Here is a 17692-nt window from a genome sequence, read left to right as displayed (position 1 = left end):
TTAATTGTTACTAATGGCTACTCAATATGCTAAATTATATTTCAAGTTATTTTTTAAATTGTAACAAGGTTACCCCAAAGTTACAATTAACGTAACATTTTAATAACTTATTTACTTGTAACAAGTCACTACACAAATCTTCTAAGTTACGTTGCAAGTTAGTTTTTAAAATAATAACAAAGCTATCCCTAAAAGTTAGAAATAAAGTTAGTTTTCAGTAAATTAGTTAATTGTTACTAATGGCTACTCAATATGCTAAATTATATTTCAAGTTATTTTTTAAATTGTAACAAGGTTACCCCAAAGTTACAATTAACGTAACATTTTAGTAACTTATTTACTTGTAACAAGTCACGACAAAAAACTACAAATAGTAACAAAGTGTCCCCGGAATTTACGATTAACGTAACTTGTCAGTAACTTATTTACTTGCATCAGGTCACTACCCAACACTGCTTAGTCACGTTATCAGTTACCTTCTAAAATAGTAACAAAGTTATCCTAAACGTAAAAAATAACGTAACTTTTTAGTAACTAAGTTTCTTGTAACAAAATAACTACTCAACACTGCTAAATTAGTCCACAAGTTACTTTATAAAATAGTAACAAAGTTATCCTAAAAGTTAAAAATAACGTAACTTTTTAGTAACTTAGTTAATTGTAAAATTTACTACTATAGTGAATGCAGCTGTATTACTTCGCAGTGGTATTTATTACGAAGGGTGAAAATAATTACCGTTTAATATAAGCCCCATTATAAAATTAGCCCAACTATAAGCTAAGCACCCTCGAAATTATTCCTGGCGAATACACGATAATGTGAGGGATGATTGTGGTATTCAGACAACGTGAGATGCATGGAAAACGGTAAGCTGCTATTAAGCTCCGACTCATTACGGGAATGGGTTTAGGTACTTAACGAAGAAGATCGCTTACAAGGTTGCTCCTTCCTATATTACAGGGAATCAAGCTTCCTTTATCGAAGAAAATAATGCTAAACTGTTATCTAAAATCTCAAAGACATCAACTATATCTCATACATATATGAATCTGAAGTTAGACTCAGGATTTGATTCTGGAAGCTAATTAGCATTTCGCACCCCATAAGGGAGCATCCACATTAGGGTTGTCAAGAAATTCAGTGGAAATTTTTTTTTCTCAAATTTTCATGCATATGGCTTGCACGTATTTCCCAGAGCAAAAAATATATTTTACTCATAAATTTAATAATAATAATAATTAATAAAAATAATTTAATAATAAATAATTAATTTTTGAATATCACCTATGTAAGCGTGTTATAATTTCGTATTGAATTTTTATTTGTGAAAAAAGACTGCTTTGCTAGGAATCGAACCCAGGCCTTTAGATTGTCGGTTAGGTGCTCTACCCACTAAGCTGCTAGATAGATCGAAAGATGAATATTTTTTACAGGCATTCTTAATGGCAATGTTATCTCTTGAGAAGTCATAGATATAAGATGTCAGAAATCTGTATTATCATAGGGGCGGTAAATGACCGAATAGATGAAGTACTTATCACATTACGTGAAAATAGATTTTTTCCATTTCCATTTCTCTAAGATGCAACCTCACATTCAGCATTGTAAGTTTAAAACAAATTTGGAATGAAAAGTGTATCTTTGATAAAAGATCCTTGCCCTTTGATACGCTAGGAATTGAACCTAGGTCTTCAGATTGCCAGTTGGATGCTCTATCCACTAAGCTACTTGAGAGATCAAAAGAAGAATCTGTAAAGATACTTCAAGAAACTTTCAATCTTTAAAAAAATCCTTAAGCTTCAAAAATTTTAAAAGATTCATTTTCAATCTTTTCAGTAGCTTAGTGGGTCAAGCACTCGACCGGCAATCAGAATACCTGGGTACGATCCCCAACGAAGCGAAAAATTTTTTTAAAACAAATTTTCAATGAAAAGTGTATCTGTGAAAAAAGATCCTTGCCCTTTCGTCCGCTAGGAATTTAACCTAGATCTTCAGATTGCCAGTTGGATGCTCTATCCACGAAGCTACTTGAGAGATCAAAAGAAGACTCTGTGAAGATACTTCAAGAATTTTTCAATCTTTAAAAAAATGTTTAATCTTCTAAAATTTCAAAAGATTCTTCTTTCAATCTTTTCAGTAGCTTAGTGGGTCGAGCACTCGACCGGCAATCAGAAGACCTGGGTTCGATCCCCAGCGGAGCGAAGGGGTGAAGAGAACTTTCTTCACATGTAAAAATACAATTTGAGAATTTTAGAAAAACTTGAAACTCTGAATTTTAGTCAAATAAAAGCTAAAAATTCCAAACAAAAGCTCAAATTTCTAGCATTATACTAAGAGAAGATAGTTATAAACTATAATAAGTTGTTTGTATAATTATTTTTGTTAACTTCTATTAATTACTATCTGACTGAGTAAAAAGTAAAGAAAATGTTAAGAATTCCAGAAAAATGCGCAACAATATAGCATGAATATAGAAAAAAGTAATTACGAATAATAATCATTTGTTTAAAAAATTATGTTTGTTAAATTTAAGTAATAATTAAATCACTCTAAGCTTAAAGTAAAAAAATATTTAATATTTTAGAAAAGACTAAAACGATCTAGCATTACTACAAAAGAAAACAGTTATGACCAATAATAAATTGTTTAAACAATTATGTTTCTTCAATTAAACTAATTCTTAACTCGCTCTAAGTAAAAACTTGACGAAAAATTGAAAATTTTATAAAAAGCCGCAACTATTCAGCATTAATCTAAAAGAATATTATTACAGATAATAAATTGTTTAAACAACTTTGTTCGTTTACTTAAATTGGTCATTATTTCAATCTAATTGAAAAGTGGACCAAAAGTATAAAATTCTAGAAAAAACTCAAACTTTCTAGCAACATTTTGAGAAAATATTATTACAAACAATAATTGTTAACAATTGTTAATAATTGCTTATTTAGTTATTTCTATTAAATTAAATTTATTATTTTTTTCTTCTAACCAACAAAATTTAAATAAGTTTGAAATTTCTTTTAAGAAACCGCGACTCTATAAATCCAATGTATGTGAAATATTGGGAAACAAAAAAAAATAGTTTTAAAATTTATGTCAACTCAATTATTTTTAAAAAGTAGAATTTCATGTATTAGAAACAATTCGTTTTCAGAAAACCGTAAAAAATCAAAACTAGCTAAACCTAATTTTTTACTTATGGGGTTATTTTGGGACCCTATGAAACATACCTACGGGTTTAAGCCTATTATTAATTTTTTTAAATTATTATTAATTTATACGTATTATTTTTAAAAAATTTTATTCTCATTTTAAAGGCGATCTTAAAAAAAAAATTGAGTTGCAGCTTGATTTCCCTAGTAGTGAAAATTCTGAAGAAAATTTACCATATTGAATTTGTTATGGAAATACGTGTTAAACTTAATTGGGCTTGCGGAACCTCCAAATATATTTTCTGAACAAAAATGCAGTAATTTTTGAATAGATTCAAAGAAATTCGAGTGCGGTATACATTACAAACAAAAAAATTGACACTGCCTGGGCAAGGAAATTTTAAAGTATATTTTACAGGAAAAATTGTTTAAACAATGTGTTATTATCTAAAATAATATTGTTTCAGAATAATGCTAGAAAGTTGCAGCTTTTTATTTAAAAATTTTACTTTTTGTCCATTTTTTAACCCGAATGAGGTAACAAGTAGTTCAAGTTAATAACATTGTTCGAATAATGAATTATGATTTGTAATAATAACGTCTTTGAGCAATGCTAAAAAATTGCGGCCTTTTCCGAAATATTCAAATGTTTGTCCACTTTTCATGTCGAGAGATGTGAAAATTAATTAAATTTAACAAACATAATTTTTTAAACAAAATGTCAATGTTTATAACTTTTTTTTTGTAGTAATATTAGATAGATGTGGGTTTTTCAGAAAAGGTTTACTTTTTATCACTTTTTCACTCAACGTGGTATCACTTGACTCAAGTTAACAAGCATAATTATGTAAACAATTTATTATTGTTTTTAATTATGTTTTATTAGATTATTGCTAGAGAAATGCGGGTTTTTTAAAACTTTTTTCATGTATTCTGTGTTTTGGGCTTGACAAAATAATAAATAAAAAATAAAGAGAATTATATTTGAACCATATCATATCAAATTAAAAATTTTCATAAAGTATATACTTAGAGCCTTTTTATTTATGTAAATATTAATATTTATTTTTAGTTCCTAACAAATTTTCTTTGCATAATTAGATTTGATAATTTTTATTTATTATTATTACCTCATTCTGAGTTAAAAGTTGACCAAAAGTGCAAAATTTCAGAAAAAACCGCATCCAGAATTACTGTAAGAGAGGATAGTTATATACAATAATTATTTATTTAAACATTTTTAACCGAAAAGATGAAGAACAAAATAGTTTATTTACAACTACATTATTCGACTTTCAACAAAATATTCGATTTTTTTTACGGAATAGCTTAATTTTTTATCGTATGAACAGGAAATTTAAACTAATAAGATTAATTTTCTAACTAAACACGAATTTTCAATAAAATACGGAAGTTTTTAATAAATAAGGTTAATTTTCAAGCTAAAATAGGATTTTTTTAAACAAAAGCACGAGTTGAATTTTTTATCGAAGAAGATTATTTTAAACTTAAATTTTTCACAAAATTGTTAAGCATTTAACAAAATAGATGATTTTTTTTTAAAGCTGAATTTTAAGCCAAAAGAAAAAAAATATTCAACCAAGCAGATTTAGTTTTATCAAAAGTTGAATGTTTAACCAAACACATGGATTTTCAATCAGAAGGTTGAAATTCCAATTCAGAACAATAAGTTTTTAGACCCAAATTTCAAGGTAGTCAAAAATTTCCAGACATTTTCGGTCATTCATTTTAATTTATCGTTAATATATAATGAGTTAACGTCTCCTGGAAAATTCCGTAAAAAGTATTTTTAGGGCATTTTTACTTATTTCTGGACCAATAGCTGCTCACAATTAATCTTTTTAATTAAACTTCAACGCTCCATTGATTTTACCAATCCTGAAAAATGCCATAAAAATGCTTTGTAAGACATTTTCACTTATTACTGGTCTAATAGCCACTCAAAATCAGTCCTAAATTTTTACGTTAACGCGCCAGTGAGTTTTCCACTCCTGGAAAATGCCGTAAAAAGCTTCTTAAAGGCATTTACCATTCTTGCTGGCCCAATTGCTGATCACGATTCGTCTTTTAAATTGAACGTCAACGTGCCAGTGATTCCCACTCCTAAAATGCCGTAAAAAGTATTTTAAAATCATTTTCACTTATTCCTGATCCAACCGCTACTAATAATAATTTTTTAATTTTACGCTAACACGCCAATGAGTTTTCCATTCCTGAAAAATGCCGTAAAAAGACTTTTTACGGCATATTCACTTCTGGCTGATCTAATCGTAACTCACAATTAGTCTTTGAAATAAAACGTCAACGAGCCAGTGAGTTCGCCACTCGGCACAAAATGCCATGAAAGTATTATTAAGGCATTCGTGAGGAATATCCATATAACGTGTCACTTTACGAAATAAAGAAAGATGTCAAAAAGCGACTTTATCATGCATATGCCGTAAAAAATAAGTTGAATGGTTGATATTTCCTGATTTCTTATAACGCCATTTGCCTTTCACGATAACGGAATTACGAAAAACATTAAGCTGTATGGGAAAAGTAAAGATTCCTTACGTGGATTCTTATATATCTCCCAGCTTTTTTCCCTCATTATATTTTCCTACTTTTCGACTCATTTTGTGGGGATTAGATGTTCTCTTGGTTAATAGGAAAGGCTAATAAGTATCAAGAGACTCTGAAATTTTTTAGGAAGGAGATTTAACCTGATAGACTGCGTTTAAGATAACTTTTTAATCCTTCAGTCTACCTTATGCAAAATTTTATTAATAAATTCTTAGTTAAAATTATTAATTTTAACCTAAGAAAAAAAGAATTCTCAACTAAACTTTAGAATCTTTGATAAAAAAAATAGTTGCGAAATATATTTTAATTTTCAATAAAGAACTGTTAGATTACAACAAAAAATTCAAATATTGAACAAAGGAGTTAAATTTTTAACCAAGCAAGATTTTTCCGTCCATAAAGAAAAAAATTTTTTTTTAAAAGTTAGATTTTTGAGTCAGAAAGACGAATGTGGGAAAAAATGTTTTAAACTTAGAACCAAAATATATGCCTTTTTTTTACCAAATTTATTAAATACTTGACTACCAAAGGAAGGATTGAAAAAGATCAGTTTTATAGCAAAAATAAAAGTGATACACTTTTAGCATGAAAAATTAATTTTCATAGAAAAAAAAGAATTTTTAACCAAAGATGTTAAATGTTGAACCAAAGAATTGAATTGAATTTTCAAATAAAATGATACATCTTCAATAAAAAAATGAGTTTTTAACAAAATAGACCAATATTCAGCTAAAAATGATAAATTTTTAAGTGAAAATAGATTAGTTTAGTTTGTGGTTAAATAAATTAGTTTTTAAGCAAATAAAATAAATTTTTAACGAAATAATTAAACTTTCAACCAATCAGATTAGTATTTTACTGAAAATATTTTTTCTACCAAAAAACAAAGTTTTATGGAATATATAAATTTCCAACAGAAAGCTTTAATTTTTAATCAAATTTTCAATCAAGTAGATGATTTTTTAACCAAAATGGTCAAATAATCACCGAGAATATTAACATTCTACTACAAAAGACGAAGTTTCAACAAACTGACAAATTCAGAGAAATAGATGAATTTTTAAATGAAGAAGATTCATATTCAACCCAACATGAAATAGTTAATAACTTTTAACAAGCTACAAGAATTTTTAACTGAAAAGGGGAAAGAATAATTTGAAAACAAATGTTAAAAAAATGTAAATTTTGACAACAGAAAATTCAGTGGAAAAATGATGAGCCATAAAAAAATTAATTATCAATAAAGCATTTGAAATTTAAATAAAATAGTTGACTTTTTAAACAAAAAGTTTCATTTAAATTTAAAATCCTTGAAAATGTATTTTTTATGTCTTTCAAATGTTAAAAAATTATGAAAACTATTTTGTCAGATTATTAAACAATTGTCTGAAAATTCCAATAAATATTTAAAAGCATTATTTATTTTAAAAAATTATTTTTTTAACAAAATTTTAAAAGATTTTCAAATATTTAGAAAGTATTTTAAGCCATACAAATATTTCCTAAAATTAATAAAATATTTTGAAATTTCTTCCGAACATCTGAAATTTCTGATTATCTTTTAAACTAACTCGAGTTTTTATAAACATACTGAAAATACGTATTTCCTTATTATTTAAAATTAAAGTCTAATTTTAACTCGAATTAAACAACAAATTAAAAAAAAAATTTCAACTAAAAAACATGAATTTTCCACAAAAGTTTTTAATCTTCAACCAACGATTCTTTCAAAAAAATTAATTTTCAAAGAAAAAAGATCAATTTTTCAAAGAAATTGTTGAAATTTTAATCAAAAAGGTGAATTAACATTTAGGATATTTGAAATTTCAGTTGAAAAAACGTTTTTTCAACAAACAAATAAACAAACGAATTTTAGAACCAAAGGGCGAACATAAAAAAAATATTTTTCACACAAGAAACTAATGAAAGTGTATCTTCATTTCTTTGAATCTTCTAGCCTAAAGACGAATTTAAAATTGAATTTTCAAACAAAAAATATGACTTTTCAGCAACAAAATTGTTTATCCACGAAAATGATGCATTTTTACCACAGAAAAATACAATTTTAAACCAAAAAAAGACTTTTTTTACCAATAAAAGGAAAACTTTTAAATAAAAAGCATTAATCTGGAAAAATTGAGAAAGATACATTTTCAATAAAATAATTATTTTGGAATTAAAGAAACCGCGTTTCCACTAAAGAGTTTAATTTTCAGCTGAAGAAATAAGATTTCAATAAAAAAAATAACAATGTAGTTTAGCTGTTACCCAATTAGTTGAGTTTTCAATTAAAAAAGATTGTTTTCGAACAAAATAGTTAAACTTTCAACCTAAGAGATGAAATTTCAACCAGAAGTAATAAACTTCAACAATAAAATTAAACTTCTACTAAAACAGATAAATTTTTGAATCAAGAAAATCCATTTTAAAACAATAGTTAAATTTCTGTTGAAAAAGATTTCATTTTACTTCTTACGATCCAAGTATCAATTTTTAATGAACAAATATGTTTTCACGACAAAAATTTAATTTTTAATACAAAAAAACGAATTTCTAACCAAAAAGGATGACTTTTTACCAAAATTGTGAAATTTGTATTCAAGGGACGAATTTTCAATACAAAAATATTTTTTTACGTTGAACTTTCATGCAAAAATGGCTGTTAATTTTGCTGCACCAAAATATAAATTTAAAACCAAAAAGTAAATTTCCGGTGAAATAGTTCAATTTGGAAGAAATCAGTAGAATGTTCCGCTACAAAATAGAACATTAAAAAAAATAGTTTAATTTGTAGTCAAACCGTTAAATTTTTAGACAATAAAGATAAAAATTCACTTAAAAATAGAACTTTATTTGAAAAAAAAAATTTTTTTCGAAGGAAGTTGAGTTTTTATCCAGAAAATATTTCAGTTTTGTTTTCAACGCCAAAATATTCAATTTAAACAAAAAAAGCATTTTTCTACGAAACAGTTAAATTTTGAGCCAAACAGCAGAATTTTCAAACAAAAAGTATGATTTTTCAACAACATTTTTGAATTTTAACCGAAACAGTTGTAATTTTATTTAATAAAGATGGAATTTCTGACAAAACAGGTGGAAAAAAACTCTTAAAAATAGTTAAACTTTTATGCAAAGGAGATTCCAGTTAATTTTTTCACACAAAAATAAGAATTGTAAACAAGTTAATTTTTTGCTCAATAGTTTTGTTTTAAACAAAAAACTATGACTTTTTAACAAGACTGTTAAATTTTCAATCAAACAGTTGCATTTTTGTCTAAGAAAAATGAAAATTCTACAAAAGCAGGTACATTTTTCATAAAAATAAAAAAATTTTCCAAAAAAGAATTTTATTATTGTCCAAAAAGATTTCAATTGTCTTTTCACCAGGAAAATATAAATTTAAAACAAAAAGTGAATTTTCCAGGAAATGGTTGAATTTTAGACGAAAGAGTTTCATTTTTCTCGATAAATTTGCAATCTTTCTACTAAAAGTATGAACTTTTAAATCAAAGAAAATTCGTAAACAAAAAAAAATCTGTTTTTAATTAACGGATTACCGACTTACCATTTGAAAATAAAAAAGGGCCTTTTATATTAAACAATAACAATTAAAGATTAATCAATCAAGTTTATTAATAAGTGCATCATTTGGCATCATTTGCTCTAAGAATAGGTTTCAAAATTAATTAATTATCTGTAAATAAATTAAATTTAAAAAAATTTGAATTTTTTAAAAATTTGTCTTGAAAAATTATAATTTTGGGGAAAAGTATCTCAGGTTTCTGTTTGCTATTAAAAAAAAACTTGTTTTAAAAAATGGAAAAAAATACGAAAAACATAGTTTATATTAATTTTTGCCGAAAATAATTTTGGGTCCTTTAATTTGCATGCAAAGAAACTCCTACGTCGAGTGTAAAATCAAAATTCTTGGGGGACCTTTAAGGAAGTAAGCCCGTGTTTTGCAAATTTAAAAATAAAATTACCGTTCGATTTCCTAAGTTTTTGACCCGGCAGACTAAGTGAACAGTTTGGCCCACCAATCCGGTGAAATTTGATGGCATAGTTGTGTCGAAGTGAGGACCGGTGCCGGGAGTTGGCCATTCTTCTAGAAAATCAGTTCGGAAGTTTCTCATAGAAGTTACTGGATCGCCTGAAATCAAAAATAAAATATTTGGGAAATTAAACTTATTTAGAAAAAGGAAGAAAATTAGTGTTCGTAAAAATATTCAAAAATTTCTATGAAAATATTTTTTTCCGTGACCGTATTGCGTTGGCCCGACAGTATTCTAATGCCTGGCCGTATCGCATGCCTGGCCGTAAAGTTACCACGGAATGACCGTGCCCTTTACTGGACCCGTTAGGGCAATTTTTTTCTCCTTTTCACGTTTATTCACAATTAAACTTATTTAGAATAAATAATAAAACTACTGTTATTATAAGTATTCAAAAGTTTCTATAATAATATATAATAATAAATGATAATAATAAATAGTAATAAATAAAAAATTATTTTCCACAATACAGTTAAAATTTTCACCAAAAAACTAATTATTTACTAAAATAAAGAGTATTCAACCACATCGATTTATTCTCAACAAAGAAAAATTTAACAAAACAGTTCAATTGTCGACTGAAAAAGAATAATTATCTACCAAAAAGATTAATTTTATTTTTAATACATACATTTTCACAAAAATATTTTTAATTAAGGATGATTCAACCAAAGAAATTAATTCTCAACTACACATAATTTTCATTAAACACTGAAAAAATATTTAGTCAATTGTTATTTCGCACAAAATTCTAGTGAGTTTAAGAGATATTTAGAAGTTTTGGAAATATTCCAAAATAATTTTAAAAAATTAAAGATTTCAAAACATTTAAAACAAAGTCTAGATTTTCAAATATATTGAACACGATATTTAGAAGCTTTCTAAGCATTTTAGAAGGTTTAAAAAAATACAAAATCTTCATTCAAATGTTTAGAAAAACTAAAAGTGATTTTTAAAAATTAATGTTAATGTTTCTAGCTTCAAATTGCTTAAAATTATATAATTCTAAAAATTTTTGAATTTATTCTTCAATTGAACAATTTGGCTGAAATTTTTGTATCGACTAACAAATCTTTCCTGGTTAAAACTTTAACGCTTTTTTGAAAATTTCCTGGTTTTGGTTTCAAAATTAGTCTGTTTGGTTTGAGGCTTAAGATAAAAAAAAAGAAGAACCGAAACAGTAAATTGCATTTAGTTAAGTTTTGAAAAAGTTTTTAAAACTGAACTCGGAAAACTTTGAAAATAATAATCCTTTCTTTCAAAAATAATATCTTTGACATTACCGGCTATAAAATGTTTACTACTGGCTCTCCATTTTTTCTTCAATGAACGTCAGCCTAAAACAAAACAGACAAATTTTTAAAACAAAAAAAGTAATTTTTAACCAAGAAACATTTTTCAGTACATACAGAAAACAAATCTTAGCCAAATGTTGAATGTTTAATTCAAAAAGACGAATTTCCTACAAAACAGTTTAGTCTTCAAACCAAAGGTATGTATTTATGACAAAAAAGTTTAATTTTATTCACTAAAATATGAATTTTCAACAACAAATATATATATGGAATCAATTTTTAACCAAAGAGTAGACTTTTTAACGAAAGGATTAATTTTTAACAAAATGCATGAACTTTCACAGAAATGTTGTTAATTTTGCATGGTTTTTAAAAATTGGAAGGGAAAATTCGAGTTCCAGGATGATAAAAAAACTTGTATGAGATTCCTGGAATAATTTTAAATGATTTTTTGAACACATTTTTAAGAGAATATCTCAGAAGATTTCAGAGAAAATTTTGACGACATAAAGTCATTTTTAGAGCTTTTGATTGATTCTTCGATTCAAAATTTCGTCCGAGATTTTTTTCTGTGTTTTTCTTTATCGCCTTTTTTATAAAAATAATCTCAGTTGAAAATTAATTTTTTGTAAAATATTCGTTGTTTTCGGTAAAAACTAATCTTTTTAGATAAAAATTCAAACGTTTTAGTTAAAAACTTAATTTGCTTGAAAATTTGACTATTCTGTTGAAAAATCATTTTTTTTATTTTAGAATTAATTTTTTAACTACAAATTATTTTTCTTTTTTGGTAGAAAGATAATCTTAGTTGAAAATTAATTTCTTTCAAGCGAAATCTCGCTAGTTTGTAGAAAATGTCTTCTTTCTTGGTTGAAAATTAATCTTTCTTTTTAAACATTTATTTGTTTAGCTAGTAATCAATTTGTTTGAAAATTTGATTAATTTTTTAAGAAGCCGTTAGTTTTTCCAAATTCATTTTTAAACTTAAAATTTAACTATTTTATTTCAGGCTGAATTGTTTTTAGATAAAAATTCAACTATTTGGTTAAAAATTCGTGTGTTAAAATGTCTTTTTTTTGGTAGATGATTATCCAGGCATTTTAAAAAAATTTGCAGGGTTTGTCAAACATTTTAGAAAGTTTGAATCATTTTGAAAGACATTCAGAATTTCAAAAGTTATTTCAAAAATTCTTGACGAACGGAAAATATTCAAAATAATTAAAACTAATATTATATACAAAATATTTGATTGAGATTTTGCTATAAAAATAAACAATGATTTTTTACCTTAGGTCATTAATTCTAAGCGAATATTTAAGAAGATTTTAAAAGATTGCCAAAATTGTAAGGAACAAATACTAGATAATTGAAAGGCATTTTTTTATTTTGCAAGCTTGATAAAAGTTTTATGGAAAATTCAAATCATTTTGAAAGATATTTAGATATTAAACATAATTAAAAATAATTGAACATTGTAAAAGATTCCAACATAATTCTAACGAATATATAGATTTTGAAAGATTCTATAATACAAATTTGAAGCTATTTAAGGGTTTTTAAAGTTGAGAGAAAATGAAAAAATATTTTTGAGATTTCTGGAAAAATGTTGAATAATTTTTTTGTTTGAATAATTATTTTTGTAGAATACTTGAAAAGAATAAAAACCTAAAACAAATTAGGAAGGATAAATAAAAATCGAACAATTATTACTTTGGAAAAAATTCGATTAAGTTTAAAAGATTTAGAAGTCTTGAAAAGATTAAAAAAGAAACTAAAATTTTGAATAATTCCAAAAATTGATTAACAAAATGTATATTTTTGAAGGTCTTCAAATGAGATTTTAAAGTTTTTAATGATTTTAAGCTAGTAAATTAATAAAAAAACATACTTAAAAATTCCTAGGAAAATCGAGGGGATAATTCAAAATGATTTTTTTCTTAATAACGTACAATGGATTCTAATTTCAAATATCTCTAATCGGGCGTGAGATGTGTTTGGTAAAGGCCTGTCAGGAGTAGTAATGGTGGGGGTATACTTCGCAGGTAGACGGATGCGAGTCGGGCGATGCTCCGGGGAAAAAAATTACTTTTTTGGTTCAAAATAGCGTAGAGTTCAAATATTGTCCGATTTGGACAAACAAATTTTAAAAAAGAAGGTTGACAAATTTTGAATAGAGCTGTCAAGCCTGATTTTTGAATTAGGTTTTCAACTTTTTTATAAATAAACAAATTAGACGAACAAATGGCAATTTTTTTCTATTTGACGTTCCTGGTGCTCGTCAATGATAATAAAATTTTAGAAATAGCCTAAGTTGCATAGAGTAACATTCATTAAAGATGTTTCTGATTAGACAATAAACAAAAAAGTTTTATAAATAAATTATTAGTTGCAAAAATGTTTTCTATGATCTTTCATAAGTATGCGTTTTTTTTAAGTTGTATTGTAAGAAATTTTAATGATAACAATATAATATTGAAAAAATTTTCTCTTAAGGTTATAATTGTTAATATTATAAGCAAATTTAATGAACAAATGCTGTAATCAGGTATTTTTCACGGAAAAATTCGTTTCTCGATGTCAACTTTTTTTAATAGGAACTTTATGATAAGTTTAGCAAACTTCTTATTTTTTTATTAATCTTCTGATTTTTAAAAATAATTTAATAAACAAATGCATTATTTGAGAATTCGTCGGCAGAAAAATTAGATTTTTTCAATGCCAGTCTTTGCAGTTGTGAACTTCATGACAATTTCAGTAACATTCATAATAGTTGATAAATTTTATAGTATCTTTAAAAAAATTTAATGAACAATTTCATTAATCAGGCATTTGTCTACAGAGAAACTCGTTTTTTCTATGTCAACTTTTTAATCAGGATTTTCATAATAAGTTCAGGGAAATCCATAATTGTTTATCAATTATATGATTTTTTAAAATGAATTTTATAAACAAATTCATTATTCGGGCATCTGTCAATGATTTTTTTCTTCGATATCAGCCTTGTTAAAAGAATGAAAGTAATGAGAAACTTAAACTAAAAGGACTGAGATTGAAAAAAAAAACTTTTTCGTCGACAAATACGCAAAAAATGAATATGTTTATTAAATTTGTTCAAAACATCATAGAATTCATCAACTAAGTATGATGGGTAATGAAATTTTCATTAAGTACATAATTAAAAAGACTGACATAGAAAAAAAAAAGTTTTTCCATCGACAGATGCCCGAACAATGCATTTGTTTATTAAATTTGTTTTGCCAAAAATGTAAAATTTATGAAGCAATTATGAATTTTGCTGAAATCAGCATGCAGTTCCCAATGAAAAAGACTGTCATTGAGAAAAACAAATTTTTCCGTCGACAGATGCCCCAATAGTGCATTTGTTTGTTAAATTTGTTTTAAAAAATCATAAAATTTTTTAAATCATCATGAATGTTCCTGAATTTATTATAAAGGTCCCAATTAAAAGTCCGCCATCGAAAAAAAAAGATTTTTTCCGTCGACACATGCCCCAATAATGCATTTGTTTATTAAATTGGTTTAAAGAAATCACAAAACTGAAAAAACTGGGATTGACAAAATCCATTTTTTCTGTAGGATGAATGGCAGAATAATTCATTTGTTTACTAAATTCGTTTTAAAAAGTCATAAAATTAATCAACAAATTATGAACTTTGCTAAAATTATGATATTAGTAAAATTCATAATTTGATAATTATCAAAAAGTTCCTAATTTTAAAAAATGGAGACCGAAAAAACTAATTTTTTTGTCAAAAATCGTAGAAAAAATTTGTTCAACAAATAATTTATTTGTAAATTTTTTTTTTCTTTATTCTCTAATATTGAAATATCTTGAACTAATATTACTTTATGCAACTTAGGGGATTTTAACAATTTTCCTGTTATTGACAAGCACCGGCAACGTGGAATAGAAAAAGTGGTCCTGTTTTTCATTATATTTGTTTATTAATAAAATGAAATGAAAATCTAATTAAAAAATCAGTCTCGGTAGCTCTCTTAACTCTCATTCAGGATGGAATTGACTATCATCCTATTTGAAAAGATTTATAAGAGCAAAATTGAAATACAAGACCGAAAATTCTGAATAAAAGAGTTTAAAACTAATAATAAATAAATTAATTTAAAACTTTCCACCAAAGTCTTCTTTAATTTCAAGATGGAGATAGAGAGGATAAGGTTTCAATTCCTGGAGAGTACCCTGTTTACTAAAAATTTAAATAAAATCGAGAAAAGTAAAATCAAAGTAAATAAAGCCACGTAAGCTATCCTTAAATTCAAATCAGCTATTTATACATGTCCTAGATTTAATAGACTTAATTAATCTGTAGTCAACTTCATTTTAACTTATTCGTAGAAAATTTAGGTAGTTTTCTGGATCTTCAGAAGTAATCCTCATACCTGTTTGTAGGTCATAGATTTTTTTCTAAACAAGAAGGTCTTATAAATGAATCATTATTGAAGAAAAAAATGTTACCAGGTAAGTTTTTCAATTTAGATCGTAACACAATATTCTATTTTTTTGCATCTTGATTACATGGTGGGTTAGTCCACACAATAGTGTTAGAAAATAGAGGAAATTCGTCCCTTCTGTTCAACGAACACGGCAGCGTGTACATTGGTAGAAACGACGCAATCTGTTTCGTTTTTGCCGCGATGGAACAATAGGTCGTGGAATGCCATTTGAACGACATTCACATTAAACACTCCTCTAGTACCCTGCGGTCGGTAATAACATGTGCATTCATGCTATTGACTAGATAAACTGACCTGATGGATTCTCCCAATCTCGATTTAAATTTAAATCAAACAGATTATTTGAGATTATTTTGAAAAATCGATGTGAAACCTAATTCATTGCCAAACCTAATTCATTTCCAAACCTGATTCATTTCCTTTTGGTCATTTCCACGCGAGCAACGATCATTTTCATCAACGCCTGAGGTTAGGCAATCCTAGTATACGGGAAAAGCCCGATAAGAATGTAGCCATTCGCAAGGCGATATCAGGTGAGAATAGTTCTGTGAAGTTACACCAGGAAGCGCAGGATCCCCTCTTCCGCTATTATACTACAACTGAGGAGGGTATAAAAAGGCGGGTGAGATGCGAATCAAGACAGTCGACCTGGACTACTTAAAACCTACTCAAAAGCCGGATCGTCCTTGCAACTGGGCTCAGCGTTCCCGCTCTGAAGAATAAAGGATTGTAGATTTGCGGATTTGGGTACTCTGTTACAGGCTCTAGATAGTTCTATCCCTCGAAGTACGCTGTTCATTCTCCTGAAACTTTTTTTTTCTTGGGTACGCTGTCACCGGCTCTAGATATTTCGGTTTCTCAGGGTACGCTGTCCATCCTCTTCAGACTTTTTTTATTTTCTTAGGTAAGCTGTCGAGGGCTCTAGATTCTCACTATCCCTCCAAGTACGCTGTCCATTCTCCGGAGACCTTTTTTTATTTCCTTGGGCACACTGTCACAGACTATGGGTATTTCGGTCCCTCAGGGGAGTCCATTCTCCTAAGACTTTTTTATTTCCTTGGGTACGCTGTCACAGGGTGAAGGTATTTCGGTTCATTCTCCGGAGAGTTTCATTATTTAATTAGGTACGCTGTCACCGGCTCTAGATATTTCGGTTTCTCAGGGTACGCTGTCCATCCTCCTCAGACTTTTTTTATTTTCTTAGGTAAGCTGTCAAGGGCTCTAGATTCTCACTATCCCTCAAAGTACGCTGTCCATTCTCCGAAGACCTTTTTTTATTTCCTTGGACACGCTGTCACAGGCTATGGATATTTCGGTCCCTGAGGGGAGTCCATTCTCCTAAGACTTTTTTATTTTCTTGGGTACACTGTCACAGGCTGAAGATATTTCGTTTCATTCTCCGGAATGTTTCATTATTTCATTGGGTATGCTGTCACCGGCTCTAGATATTTTGGTCACTCAGGGTACGCTGTCCATTCTCTGGAGATCTTTTTTATTTCCTTGGGTACGCTGTCACAGACTGAAGATATTTCGGTTCATTCTCCGGAGACTTTCATTATTTCATTGGGTACGCTGTCACCGGCTCTAGATATTTCGGTTTCTCAGGGTACGCTGTCCATCCTCCTCAGACTTTTTTTATTTTCTTAGGTAAGCTGTCGAGGGCTCTAGATTCTCACTATCCCTCAAAGTACGCTGTCTATTCTACGAAGACCTTTTTTTATTTCCTTGGGCACGTTGTCACAGACAATGGATATTTTGGTCCCTCAGGGGAGTCCATTCTCCTAAGACTTTTTTATTTCCTTGGGTAAGCTGTCACAGGCTGAAGATATTTCGGTTCATTCTCCGGAGAGTTTCATTATTTCATTCGGTACGCTGTCGCCGGCTCTAGATATTTCAGTTTCTCAGTGTACGCTGTCCATTCTCTTCAGACTTTTTTTATTTTCTTGGGTAAGCTGTCAGAGGCTCTAGATTCTCACTATCCCTCCAAGTACGCTGTCAATTCTCCGGAGACCTTTTTTTATTTCCTTGGGCACGCTGTCACAGACTATGGGTATTTCGGTCCCTCAGAGGAGTCCAATCTCCTAAGACATTTTTATTTCCTTGGGTACG

At 27.9% G+C, this 17692-nt stretch overlaps 1 protein-coding gene across 3 annotated transcripts in view; it reads right to left on the bottom strand.

Annotated features, from left to right (window-relative positions):
• Window positions 1-17692, bottom strand: part of LOC117168980 (zwei Ig domain protein zig-8) — a 109395-nt gene that overhangs the window by 33897 nt on the left and 57806 nt on the right. For all 3 annotated transcript variants that reach the window (XM_033355009.1, XM_033355002.1, XM_033355019.1), the window contains exon 3: window positions 9726-9892. In XM_033355009.1, the coding sequence (XP_033210900.1) occupies window positions 9726-9892 (167 nt within the window). The remainder of the gene's footprint in view (window positions 1-9725; window positions 9893-17692) is intronic.

The sequence above is a fragment of the Belonocnema kinseyi genome, chromosome 1, assembly GCF_010883055.1.
Source record: "Belonocnema kinseyi isolate 2016_QV_RU_SX_M_011 chromosome 1, B_treatae_v1, whole genome shotgun sequence".
NCBI lineage: Eukaryota > Metazoa > Arthropoda > Insecta > Hymenoptera > Cynipidae > Belonocnema > Belonocnema kinseyi.
This window is presented reverse-complemented; position numbering and strand designations above follow the sequence as displayed.